Source organism: Thamnophis sirtalis, unplaced genomic scaffold (assembly GCF_051295495.1).
Source record: "Thamnophis sirtalis isolate CommonGarterSnake01/CBP01778 unplaced genomic scaffold, rThaSir2_p1.2 scaffold_5, whole genome shotgun sequence".
NCBI lineage: Eukaryota > Metazoa > Chordata > Lepidosauria > Squamata > Natricidae > Thamnophis > Thamnophis sirtalis.
Window position 1 is genome coordinate 59,623,464 of NW_028261385.1, and position 13,992 is coordinate 59,637,455.

A 13,992-nucleotide genomic window follows, 5' to 3' on the forward strand; every position below is an offset into this window, starting at 1 on the left:
AAATAAAGATTATAATTATACTTAAGATGTATGAGAGGAGATATGAGTAAGTTCAATATACAGTTGCTCATCTCGGAAATACAGGACTTAGAATGCACCCATTGCTTTGCATTTTTTATTTATATACGGTTTGGATGAATATGCTTTGGCTTTTGCCCTTCAGCATAAGAGAACTATATATATTATACAGACAATGGTAAGATTTTATGTTTTTTAATTTCTACTAGTTTTTATTAAAATGAGTTGCTGGCCCACAACTGAAAATAGATGGAAATGGTGGAATATGAGGTTACAGATGCTTATATTGAAATAGCCTCTTACACTGAATGTTTTACGTTTTTCACAGTGCCCCAAATGGGTGCCTATGGGTAGGACTATGGAGAGGTTAAATTAAGATTTATTGTTATTTCCAAATGCGGTCAGGACTGATTCTTTGTACTGTGACTTTAAAAAGGTTCTTTGTGTGATGTACAAAAAAAATTACATTTAGTGGTATTTTTTCATATTTTATTACACAAATACATGGAATAATAGGAAAGTCCCGTCAGCTGCCATTGGTTTATTTTTATGTTGAATTAGACTATCAGATCTAATTCTAATAATAATAATACTAGTAACCAATGCCAAATCCGGCGAAACAATTGGCTGCTGTGATACAATTGTATAATAGCAATAGCAATAGCAATAGCAATAGCAGTAGACTTATATACCACTTCATAGGGCTTTCAGCCCTCTCTAAGCGGTTTACAGAGAGTCAGCATATTTCCCCCAACAATCTGGGTCCTCATTTTACCCACCTCGGAAGGATGGAAGGCTGAGTCAACCCTGAGCCGGTGAGATTTGAACCGCTGAACTGCTGATCTAGCAGTAGCCTGCAGTGCTGCATTTAACCACTGCGCCACCTTGGCTATTATTATTATTATTATTATTAATAATAATAATAATAATAATAGTTTATTATAAATTGCGGCACAATTCAGTAGCGCAAATGATCCATTGGAATTTGTGCAAAAATTTTAATATTAAAACAGCAACAAACTGGTGGGAACATCAGCCTGAAAAAGTCACCGAAAATCAGATGGTCAAGATCTTGTGGGATTTCCGTATACAAACAGACAAAATACTGGCGCATAATACACCAGACATCACACTGGTTGAGAAAAACAAGGTTACAATCATAGATATTGCAATACCAGGTGATAGCAGGGTCGCCGAGAAGGAACATGAAAAAATCGCAAAATACCAGGACTTAAAAATCGAAATTCAATGACTATGGCACAAACCAGCAGTGGTAATTCCAGTGGTAATTGGCACACTGGGTGCTATTCCAAAAGCACCTGAATTACATTTAAAACAGTTAAAAATTGACAAAATCACCATCAGTCAAATGCAAAAAGCCGCACTGCTTGGATCTGCACGCATATTACGAAAATACGTTACGACGTCCTAGGCCCCTGGGTGGGGCCCGACTAGTAACCAATGCCAAATCCGGCGAAACAACTGGCCGCTGTGATACAATTGTATAATAATAGTATGGTTCATTGACATTGCAATACCTGGAGATGCACAAATTGAAGATAAACAGCAAGAAAAAATCACAAAGTACCGGGACTCGCAAATTGAAGTTGAGCGACTGTGGAAAAAGAAATAGTGTGTTGTTCCAATTGTAATTGGAGCCCTTGGAGCAATACCTAAAGGGCTACCTCGCTATTTGGAAATTCTAAATTTATCAGATTTGAAAATTCTGATTCTACAAAAAACCACCCTACTTGGAACAACTTATATCCTCCGACATTACCTTAACAGTTCTTAGGTCCTTGGTTAGGACTCAAGCTGTTGAGCTACCAACCAGCCCCAAAGGCTGTGAATCTCACCAAAGATTTACCACATAATAATAATAATAATAATAATAATATAATACTTGGAACAACTTATATCCTCCGACGTTACCTTAACAGTTCCTAGGTCCACCAAAGATTAACCATAAAAATAATAATAATAAAATGGGAATGAAGTCATGGCTTTGAGCAATGCCTATTAGCATTCATTATGACTAAAATCAATTTATTGTTTTGAACTTTGCTTTAATTACATTTTCCTTTTTACATCCTCTTTGTGCCATCTTTGCTCTTTCCTAAAAGAACAGGATATAAATATTAAAGTCAAATAAAGGGTCAAATAAAGTTATACCACTGTAAGTGAACATTTATTTGAGTGCTTGCTCTAGCCCAATATCCACTTAATTTCACCAGAATATAACCCATTTCCCCAAAATCATCATCTGCTTTCCATTCACTTTTTGTCTCCACCCGTTCTTCTCTTTGTCCTTTCTTCTTCACTTTCTGCTTCCTCTTCCACACACTGGTATTGTGCAGTACAAGACAAGGAGCAATTATTCCCTGCCTCTGTGCTTGGGAAAAGACACTCTGTGCAGAGAAAATAAAAGATAAAATCAGAGTTTAAAAAGGCCACTTAGATCATCAAATCCAAATCCCTACTCAGTGCAGGAAGTCCAAGCCATTCACTGAAGGGAATCTCTCCGGTTCTTAAGGTAATTGAGGCTTCATTGTCAAACTGTTTTAATCAATAAATGTTTTTTTAAGGTTTGGTTTTAACATAAACCTGTTTTCATTCAATGATGGAGAACAGATCAGAGTTTGTTCCTGTTTTCTCCAAGCACAGTGTGCCTTCTGTTTTATAGGAGGATGGTGAAAGGAAGCAGTTATTTTCTTTTCAGTGCAGAAATGAAAAGAAGGAGTGGAATCAGGCTTAATTGGAGAGCAGAAGAAGAGAACAAGTCCTCCTTCGTTTTACATGGAGAAAAGACTAGGAGAGGGGGTACAATTCCATCCTACTGTTACCAAGTCATATACTGTAATTGGGAAAGAGAGTTTGGCTCATAAGCAAGCTTTACTTCCAGTTCCTGCTGTCTTTACAACATCCTATTTACTTCAACAGGTTGACCCAGAAGTCTGAGCTAAAAACTAGATGTTAGTTTGTGTGTGTGTGTTTTCTAGCCAAAAAAGCAGAAAAGGCTAGAAAACATATGCACAAAAACTAATATCTAGTTTTTAGCTCAGACTTCTGGGTCAACCTTTCTATTCTTATTGTATCCCTTCTGCTTTTTAATGATTTACTTCACACTTCTTAGGCTCATCCCCTCCTTATGCTGGTTTATGACTGCAATAAATATTTGATTTGACTTGATCTAATACTTTCACAGGGGATCAGTTTTGGATGCTTTTCCACTGTGCAACCCGTGAGCAAAAAAATATGTATGAATCATGATTTTATAATAAACCACTTGACCCTGAGAAAGATCTGTGACTTAATGATATACTTTGGTAGCACAAGCCATATAGATAGTGTTGAAATTCATACTAATTGTTCAATTCCCTGCATTTTATTTAAGATAAGCTCTTTGTGTCCACTGTGGATTACATTACATAGATGTGTATAAGTTTGTATTACAGATGGTCCTCTATTAAGTGAATTTTGCCTCATTTTATGCCCTTTCTTGGGACAGTTGTTAAGGGAATCACTGCGGTTGTTAAGTCTGTAACAGGGTTGTTAAGTGAATCTGGCTTTCCAATTGACTTGGCTTGTCAGAAGATTGCACATGGTCACCACATGACCCTGGGACACTCCAAGTCTCATAAACAGTTGCCAAGCATCCAAATTTTGATCACATGACCATGGGGATGCTGCAGTGGCCGTTAACTGTGAAAAAATGTCATAAGTCATTTTTTTGGTGCCATTGTAAGTTCTGACGGTTACAAAACAAATGATTGTAAGTCGAGGACCACCTGTACATACTGCCATGAGCTATACATTGTCTCTAGCCTTGGAATATAAAATTATTTGCATTGTTTTTGAACTGAGTCTGAAAACACGCCATCTTCTTCAAACTCACAGGCCCACGAGACAGCAGCAAAATGGGAATCCTCTACATCCTGGTTCCAAGCATAGCCATCCCTTTAGTTATTGCCTGCCTTTTCTTCTTGGTCTGCATGTGCAGAAACAAGCAGAAGGCATCTGCCACCACTCCACAGCGTCGTCAGCTGATGGCCTCTCCCAGCCAAGATATGGAAATGCCTCTCATTAATCAGCACAAACAGGTACTTTGCCCAAATGTATGCATAAGCACACACAGGTTATTTTGTGTCATAAACATAACATTTAGTATTAGTTATTCTAGAGTCCTCTGCTTTGACATTTTAATTTGGATTTTCTTCACCACATCAAACCTTCCGATATGTTCTTTCAGCATGTATTCATTTCTCAGTTGTTTGATTTCAGACCAGATGCCAAGATAGTAAAAGCCCTTGAAACAGATTTTGCGCATTTAAACAGGTTAATATAAATGTGACCAAAGCCTTTAATTTTAAGTAGGATTTTTATTGCTGTTTTGCTGCTAAGGGTTTCTAATATAGTCGGCCATCTTATCCCATTATTCTTTTTACTTTCAGAATAAACTAAAAGAAATCAGCCTTTCGACTGTGAGATTCATGGAGGAGCTGGGTGAAGAGAAGTTTGGAAAAGTTTATAAGGGTCACCTATTTGGCACAGCGCCAGGGGAGCAAACACAAACCGTTGCCATCAAAACACTCAAGGATAAAGCAGATTTAACACTCCGAGAAGAATTTAAGCATGAAGCAATGATGAGGTCAAGATTACAGCATCCCAATATAGTTTGTTTACTGGGAATAGTGACCAAAGAACAGCCCATCAGCATGATTTTTAGTTATTGTGCTCATAGTGATCTCCATGAGTTCCTTGTGATAAGATCTCCCCACTCTGATATTGGTAGCACCGATGATGATAAGACAGTGAAATCAACATTGGAGCCAGCAGATTTTTTCCACATTGTAACTCAGATAGCATCAGGAATGGAATATCTCTCAAGCCACCATGTGGTCCACAAAGATTTGGCCACCAGAAACGTGCTTGTGTTTGATAAACTCAGTGTGAAAATATCTGACTTAGGTCTTTTCAGGGAAGTTTATTCTGCTGATTATTATAAACTGATGGGAAATAATCCTCTTCCTATTCGATGGATGTCCCCTGAAGCAATCATGTATGGCAAATTTTCAGTTGATTCGGACATCTGGTCTTATGGCGTAGTGCTGTGGGAGATTTTCAGCTATGGCTTGCAACCTTACTGTGGCTATTCCAATCAAGATGTCATTGAGATGATTAGAAACAGGCAGGTTTTGCCATGTCCCGATGACTGTCCTGCATGGATGTACTCGCTGATGCTAGAATGTTGGAATGAATTTCCCAATAGAAGACCAAGATTCAAAGATATCCACAACAGATTGAGAACATGGGGAAACCTGTCGAATTACAACAGTTCTGCACCAACCTCTGGGGCAAGCAATACTACACAAACCAGTTCACTCAGTACAAGCCCTGTTAGTAATGTCAGCAACACCAGGTATGTTGGGCCAAAGCAGAAAACCCAAGCGTTCTCTCAGCCACAGTTCATACCAATGAAAGGACAAATAAGACCAATGGTGCCCCCTCCTCAACTTTACATTCCTGTCAATGGTTACCAACCAATGCCAGCTTATGGAGCATATTTGCCAAATTTCTATCCTGTCCAAATCCCAATGCAGATGGCTCCTCAACAGATGGCTCCTCAGATGATTCCAAAACCAGCTTCCCATCATAGTGGGAGTGGTTCCACTAGTACAGGATATGTAACAACTGCTCCCTCCAATGCTTCCATGGCTGACCGGGCTGCTCTCCTGACTGAAGGAGTAGAAGAGATACATAATGGGACAGAAGACATTGCTCAGAATCTGGTCCAGGAAGAGGAGGAAGAAGAAGGCTCTGTGCCCGAAACAGAATTATTGGGTGATAATGACACTCTTCAGATGGACGATGCCGAATTTCAGTCAGAACCCTAAGGATGTTGCCTTATCACGACGACAATACTGGACTTCTTTTTAGTTTGCTGAAGACTGTAGTTCTTTTGATTTATACAATCAGTGTTTTACTTCAGACTCCTGTCTACAACTGCTAACTCCAAATCTACATAAAGGCAGCAGTATTGAATACGCCGTTTTAATGGATTATTTTTCCAGAAGAAATTTGCAAACATGATGTAGAATAGTTATTTTAAAATCTAGGGTTGATTACAGCTCTTGCAGGGAGTCTGCTTTTATAAAATTCTGTTGCTGTGCAACATATAGTAGAAATGCATTGCACCTCGTGTATATCTTGAACTCTGATTGTATTGTTAATGAATGCTGGTTAAATTAATAACTGAGCAAAGTAGCTGACATGGAATTGAGCTGCATGCCAAGAGATGGCCTAAATGTTTCTTTTTTAAAGTAAATAACAGGTTTATCTTGCTGATGCATTAAACTTTCAGTGGAATTATTCAGAATTGGGTAAAGTGCAGGGAAAAGCAGAATGACAAGCAGTTTTTCTCAGTGACCAATCCTTTCATAAAGAAATCTGATAATTTTTTTTATAATTAAATGGAAGTTGGACCTGATTTAGCAGGAAGTATATTTTGCTTCCCAAAAAAATGACAGGCATAAGCTATGTTGGACATCAGGAGCTTCCCAGGGCTGATTATAAAATGGACGGCTATATAAATGTTTTAAATAAATAAATAAATGTTATGACTTAAGCCAAATACTTTTGCCCGTTCAAAGTAAAATTTAGTAAGAGATCACCACATTTGCTTGAGCTCCCTGGTCAGCACAGCTTTCACTTAATTTTCTCTTAAGACGGTGCTAGAGAGCAGAGTGATCAGCCATGATTGCCAATTTATTTTGTTAGGTACTAGACATATGCACATACCTTCTTCATTTTTGTTAAAAATAGTGATTGTAGATTCTTAACCGAAATAAGTGACTTTGTACAGAATGTATTTTTTTGTGATTGATGCCTTCTTGTGAGATGAATCATGTACAGATTTTGAAATGTAATTTATGTTTTCGTACATTTTATGTTTTTTTTTTCTAATTGCAATATTTTGGTATTTTAAATGCTTATATAATTATGATTAATAGTATTTTATTGGGATTGGAATTTTGTACACTTCGGTATGCTGATAAAACTGGTCCATACATTTCACAGAAATGTTTGTAGGATGAGTGCTCCCTCAGTTTTGTAGCCAAATATATCAATTAATGTATTGGGCTGTACATTAAGTACATGATCTAACCAAGCAAGCCATCAGTGGTAATTAATATTAATGTGTTGGGGTAAAAATAGAAAAAAAGGAAAAAATGGAAATTCACATTTTTGTTACATTTTACTTATTAAACTGTATTTTTCCTAAGAACATTTGGATTCCCTTGAAGTGTATTATAATAATGTGAAGCCGATGGTAGCAACAAGAGCTGTTTTACTGGTTTGTAATTTCTCTTGAATTGGCCTATGCACTGGTAATTAAACAATGAAAATCTCTCTCGATTTTTAACATAAGTGTGAGTTGTAGACTCACTATTAATAAATCATTTAAATAAATTGAAATTTACTTTTTAAATTGTGTTGAAATCTGATATTACAAAATCAGGTGAACTTAGGAGTTCAGTTCTTTTTTAAAAACTTGATTAAACGAATTTGAAACAAAGGATAAATAAATTAATGTTTTTTCACCTGTCCATATAAATAATCCTATAATGTAAAAATGTGGAGACTATGCCACCATATTTTTTTACATACCGGGCAGCTTCATTCTCTGCTCTAAATTTCTATATCTCTAAAATTCCATATCATAATAACTATCAATGCAATGAAAGGGAAGAAGACAATCTGTGGAAAAAAAGAAAGTATAAATAAATCTTCGCTTCCTGGTGCTGTATTTTCTCAAAGTAATCTCGATTTTTTTTAAAAAAAAGAAAATTATGATCTGGTGCTTGCTGGTATATTGGATTACCATCCAAGGTCATTTGTATTTTTTTAAATTCTTGACTGAACGTCTATTGAATAAATACTGTTCATTCTCTAAATGAATGGGAACAATATCCATGTTTAAAATATTCTTCAATTAGCCACAAATATATTTTATTTACTGTCTCAGTGTGAAAATTTGCCAGAATCAGAACATATATCCTAGAAGATTGTCAGTAGCAAACAGAAACATAAAAACAGCACCAGAATTATGCATTATCATAGTTTTTAAAGCAAGCCATTAATCCATGTTGTCAACATTTTTTTTGTTGAACTGACTATACCTACATATCTAAAGCAAGAAGTGGAAATTGATTGAAGACCTGTTCAATTTCCTACTTTTTCTGAAGGTATAATGGGGGTCCACCTATATGTGCGGCTTGGGTTAAACCTCTGATTCCCATGAGGTGCCCTCTAAACTTTCCTTCCCAATCCTGCTTTTCTTACCCACAATTCCTGTATCAGCCACCAACTGCTGCATCTCAGGTAAAGTTTTTCTGGTCATTGTAGTCTTTGGGAAAGTGATAACTTCCTATTCTCCATTACCAGACAGCAGGAAAAGTACAGGCAGGCCTCAGCTTATAACTGCTGATTTAACAGTTCAGCCTCACTCAGGAAAAGTGACCCATGACCTATTCTCAAAGTTATGACCACCGCACTCTTTCATGGTCTCAGGATTGCAGTTTGGATGCTTGGCAACTAGCCTGCGTTTATGACTGTTGCATCATCTTGCATTCATGTGATCACGATTTGTGACTTTCCCAGCTGGATTCCAACAAGCAAAGTTGATCAGGGAAGCTGGATTGACTTTATGACTACGTGATCCACTTAACCATGGTGATTTGCTTAATGATCATGGGAAAAATGATCATGAAATTGAATCCAGTCACAGGACGATTGCTTTACAATCACACCTACTTAAAATTGAAATTTCAGGCCCAATTGTGATCATAAGTTGAGAACTATCTGTACATACAAAAGGCTCTACCAATGATGGTTAACCTTTTTGTCCTTGCGTGCTGAAAGCACATGTGCAACAGTGCATTTGTCTGTGCCTGCACCCATAATGCAATGTGTATGCAACCCTCCCTGGGCATGCGCACGACCCCTCCAGCATTCCCCATGCATGTGTGCATGACCCCCCCGGCACACCATTTTCGCTTGGTGGGCCTCCCTGTAGCCTCCTGGGATCAAAAATGGGCCATGGAGGGCACATACCTGCCCCCCGTGCTTGCATGCATGTCTTCTGCATGCACCCTACCCCCCCCCCACATGTGTGGCAGAGACCCAAAAATCAACTGGCCAGCAGGAGGTGCGCACGCTTGCGCAGTGGAGCTGAGCTGGGGCAATGGCTCACAGACCCACCAAGGGCTCTGCATGCCACCTGTGGCACGCATGCCATAGGTTTGCCATCACGGAGCTGTATCCTTTTCTCATAAAGACCACAGCAATTCAATAAAAAATGACTTTTCATTTTATATATAGCAAGGTAAAATATATAAAATATATAGAGCCTTAGTAAAAATGTGAAAATTTAATCTCTAGCCAATTCATAAGACTTGTGGGAATTCATATTTGATCCATACTAGTCAAGTGGTTTCTGCCCCATAATTTTACATCTAGGTCCCCCCCCCAAAAAAGGCATTATTTTCATGTATGCATGAATTTAAATGAATCACATTACTCATTTAAGTCAGTTCATTTCCCCCCAAAGAGTTGACTTGGTATAACTTTTTTATGTTGGTTCAAGAGCTTGTGCTATCACTAGCCATGCTTAGCAGTTATTTCTTTTATCCATATTCTGTCTTTATGAGCTTTCAAATCCTCCAGCTGTTGTTTACAAACTCTTCAACTTTACATTATTATACACAGCATTTTAAAGACTATTATATTCAGCTTTGGTCTCCATTCATAACTCCACAGCTGCTTATGGCGTTCTGTAGTGGAAAAAAACAATATAGGTGAATTTCATTGTTCTTTTGTTTTATTGTATGCTGGAATGATAGAGGAATTTCTTTTTTGAAATGCATTTACTGGCATTGGCAGAAGCTCTGTCCATGAGTAGCTTTACTTATCATATTTTCATACCCTTTCTGTAAAATAGACCTGAATATATATTTTTACAGTGGGATCCATGCCCAAATAAACATTATATTCTTCAATTTATGTAACTCAGCTACTTTCAGAAACCACTTTAGTCCTTAATTTCAACTGGTCATACTACTTTAAAAAAACAACCAACCTTAAACTTGATACTTAAAAGTTCTAACCATTTGCTTCTATTATCTCCAATGAAAGGAAGTCCAGATCTCTCTAATTTGGGGAATTAGATATGTATCAGAATATCAAATCACCCAATTCCAGATTTATTTCATAGGAAGTTGATGGAATTATATAAACTATGAAATTATGTGATGGCCTCTGGTTATGTTAACATTTCTAGCATGGACTGTCTAGGGAGAGAATAACAGAAGTCTATCTTTGTTCACATATTAATCATGTGGAAGGGGGCATTTGCTTACAGATGGAGATGAAGACAGAGATGGAAAGTTTTGGATGTGCCAGTGAAGAACAAGTGTTAATAATTTTTTCCTCATAGAATGCTAGCAGTTCTCATGACCACAATTGAGCCCAAAATTTCTGTTGATAAGCAAGACAGATGTTAAATGAACTTTGCCCCATTTTGTAACTTTTCTTGCCGCTGTTGTTAAGTGAATCACTGCAGTTGTTAAGTCAGTAACAGGGTTGTTAAGTGAATCTGACTTGCCCATTGACTTTGCTTGCCAGAAGATGACAAAAGGTGATTGTCAGGGTTCCAAATAGCATCCAAAAGTAAATCAGAGTCCAAGGCAAAGTATTGCTCAAAGTTCCAATTTATTAAGAGAGCCATGTTGGCACATCTGGGAAAACCCGAATCTGAAAGCTTCTTGACCCACATCCACAAGTCCATCACATGGTCCAATTTTCCACTGCCATGCTGGCAGTTCCACCCATCCAGTTCCACTCAGGTGCAGAGGTGCAAAGACAAAGGATGACCTGGGCTTTCTAGAAAGAATGTTGTTATGGCTAATCAGATCTCACCCCTACAACCCCCCTCCCATTTTCCCACAATAGAAAATGCATAGTAGAATAATAGAAAGTGTGGCAGGCCAAAGATACAAAAGAAAAGATGGCTGCAGGCCTGACAGTGATGACATGATCCCGGGACACTGCAACCATCATAAATATGAAACAATTGCCAAGCATCTGAATTTTGATCATGTGGCCATGGGGATGCTCCAATGATCATAAATGGAAAAAAAAGGTCCTAGTTCACTTTTATTCAATGCTGTTGTTACTTTCGACAGTGACTAAAGGAACTGTTATAAGTTGAGGACTACCTATATCAGACTTCTCTCAGTGTGTGTTTTGATGAACAATGTCCATTCAAAGAGTAAAAATGACTACATATTGCTGGAATGAGATTCCAATTCAAGCCAAACAGCTAATTAGGGGCAGGAGGTTGGAGGGGGAATCACATATTCAATGAAGCAAATATTTAAGACAAAAAAAATGACACAATTGCATGAAACAATCTTATGAAGAATCTTAATGAATATAATATGCTCTGAAAGAGCTCTTTATGACAAATTTTACTGGATCATTTATTCATTGGAGCACTTGTATTTTCTCCATCTTTTTTCACAGTTCTCCTGCAATCTGCTACTAGCAAGGTATTGGGAGACAGTGGACATATGTTTAACTTCTATCATTATAATTTCAGATGAAATATGCGCTGGATGTTCTTAAACATATCAAAAGTGGCATAAGGATGGATAAAATAACTACAAGAAAATTTTGAATGTTTAAAAGTAAAAGCCCTATAGCGAACCCATGGCCCGCTTGCCACAGGTGGCACGTGGAGCCATTTGTCAGGGCACGCGGGGCGCTGCACTGTCAGAGTTCACCCTTTTTTAAAGCCATTTTTCACCCTCCCCTGGCTCCAGAGGCTTTATAAGAGCCTGGGGAGGGCGAAAAGAGCCTTCTCTGCCCCCCCCCCCCTGGAAGCCGTCCAGAGGTTTCATAAGCTTCCCTGAAGCCTCCAGAGCGCAAAAAAACCAGCCCTACGTGCAAACCGGAAGTTCAGGAACGGACTTCCTGTTTGCTCGGACAGTCGTTTTGACTGCTCTGGAGGCTTCAGGGAAGCCTCCTGAAGGTCCCTGAAGCCTTTGGAACACTTAAAACAAACCTCCGAGCAAACCGGAAGTGACTTTCGCTTTGCTCGGAGGGTCATTTTGATTGCTCTGGAGGCTTCAGGGAAGCCTCCTGAAGGTCCCTGAAGCCTCCGGAGGGCTTCCGGGGGATGGGGGAGGCTCTTTTTGCCCTCCCCAGGCTCCTATAAAGCCTCTGGAGCCTGGAGAGGGCGAAAAAAGCATACAAAAAATGGGGGGAGCGCCTGGGAGGGGGGGAAAAGCATGCACACTGGGGGGGTCGCACATTGCATTATGGGTGCGGCATGCCCACACACAACCCTGTACTCCCCCCACTTATGGCACGCGAGCCAAAAAAGGTTCACCATCACTGGCCTAGTTTATTGAAACTGAATTGGGACTTTAAAAAAATCTCTTTATGATAATATAAAACATAAACATATGAAATAATGCTTATTTTATTAATAAAGAACTACTGGTAGTTCTTTAATATTTAAATGCAATGTCCATGTTTAATGAACAGCTGCGGTTTTTTGTTGCTTGATTTTTATTTGATAGTTATTTTCTTCACCTGCCCAACTTCTAGTTTCATATAGTGAGTATTTCCATTATTTATACTCAGAATCTCTCTTCTTGGGGAAAACTAATAGTGGAACGTGTGAGATTTATAAACACTGAAAATGCACCTCACGCTTTTTCTGAAGAAGATATCTTGTTCAGAAAATAAGTTGATATAATTGATTCATTAAAATTGAGTTTCTTTCAAGTCAAGCTTGACGCTAGATGACTGATCATGGATACACCTCTGCAGTTTGCTGATTTTATACAAAGGTACTTTGCCATTGTCTAACAGGATTTTAGTCTAGTTCTAGTCTAGTCTGAGCTAATCTAGACTAGTCTAAAACTCTTTACCAGGAAGCACAATCTGAGGCCCTGGTCCTTGTTATGGTCCTTAAATTCCTGAGGTGCAACCCTGAGAAGCATTCTCAATGTTGTCAGTGAACTGTAATTGTCACAGAAATGAGGGGGTCAACCTATTTTCTAAAGTACCCAAGGGCAGGACAAAAAATAATGGATGGAAGATCATTAAAGAGACAGCCAACCTAGAAGTAAGAATTTCCTGACTGAGAACACTCAATCAGTGGAATGGTTTACCTCTGGAAGTTGTGGGTACTTTATCCCTAGAGATTTTCAAGAAGAGACTGGACAGCCATTTTTTTGGAATGGTATAGGGCTGTGAGGGTGAATCTCTGGCATGCATGCCAGAGGTGGCACACAGAGCCCTCTCTGTGGCCACACACACCATAGCCAGCTGCTCTTTTCCGAGTTCTGGCATGCACATCAGAGGTAGTATTCAGCAGATTCTGACCAGTTCTGTAGAACCGGTAGCGGAAATTTTGAGTGGTTTGGAAAACCGGTAAAATTACCTCTGACTGGCCCTGCCCCCATCTATTCTCTGCTTCCTGAGTCCCAGCTGATCAGGAGGAAATGGGGATTTTGCAGTATCCTTTCCCTGCCACACACAAGCCACACTACACCCACCAAGCCATGCCCTCAGAACCCGTAGTAAAAAAATTATGAGCATGCATGCCAGCCAGCTGGTCTTTGCGCGAAGACTAGCTGCCCAGTATGCGGGCGCCGGAATGCAAAGAGAGCAGCTGTCTGGTGCACATGCGCATGACAGAACCCAGAAGAGGAGCTGGCTGCCATGTGCATGCACACCGGCCAGCTGTTCTCTTCTGGGTTCCAGAGCTCCACCACGCATGCATGTTTGAGTTTCGGCCCTTGGTGCCGAAAAGGTTAACCATCACTGGTATACGGTCTCTTGCTTGAGCTGGGGATTGGACTAGAAGACCTTCAAGATCCTTTTCAGCCATATTATTTTATG

General features: G+C 39.0%; 1 protein-coding gene across 1 annotated transcript in view; it reads left to right on the forward strand.

Moving 5' to 3' along the window:
* ROR2 (ROR family WNT receptor 2) overlaps window positions 1-7,488 on the forward strand; it is a 125,801-nt gene extending 118,313 nt beyond the window's left edge. Inside the window, exons 8-9 of the mRNA XM_014064959.2 lie at window positions 3,916-4,118; window positions 4,470-7,488. Coding sequence (XP_013920434.2) covers window positions 3,916-4,118; window positions 4,470-5,912 — 1,646 coding nt within the window. The 3' untranslated portion in view covers window positions 5,913-7,488. The remainder of the gene's footprint in view (window positions 1-3,915; window positions 4,119-4,469) is intronic.
* The last annotated feature ends 6,504 nt before the right edge of the window (window positions 7,489-13,992 follow it).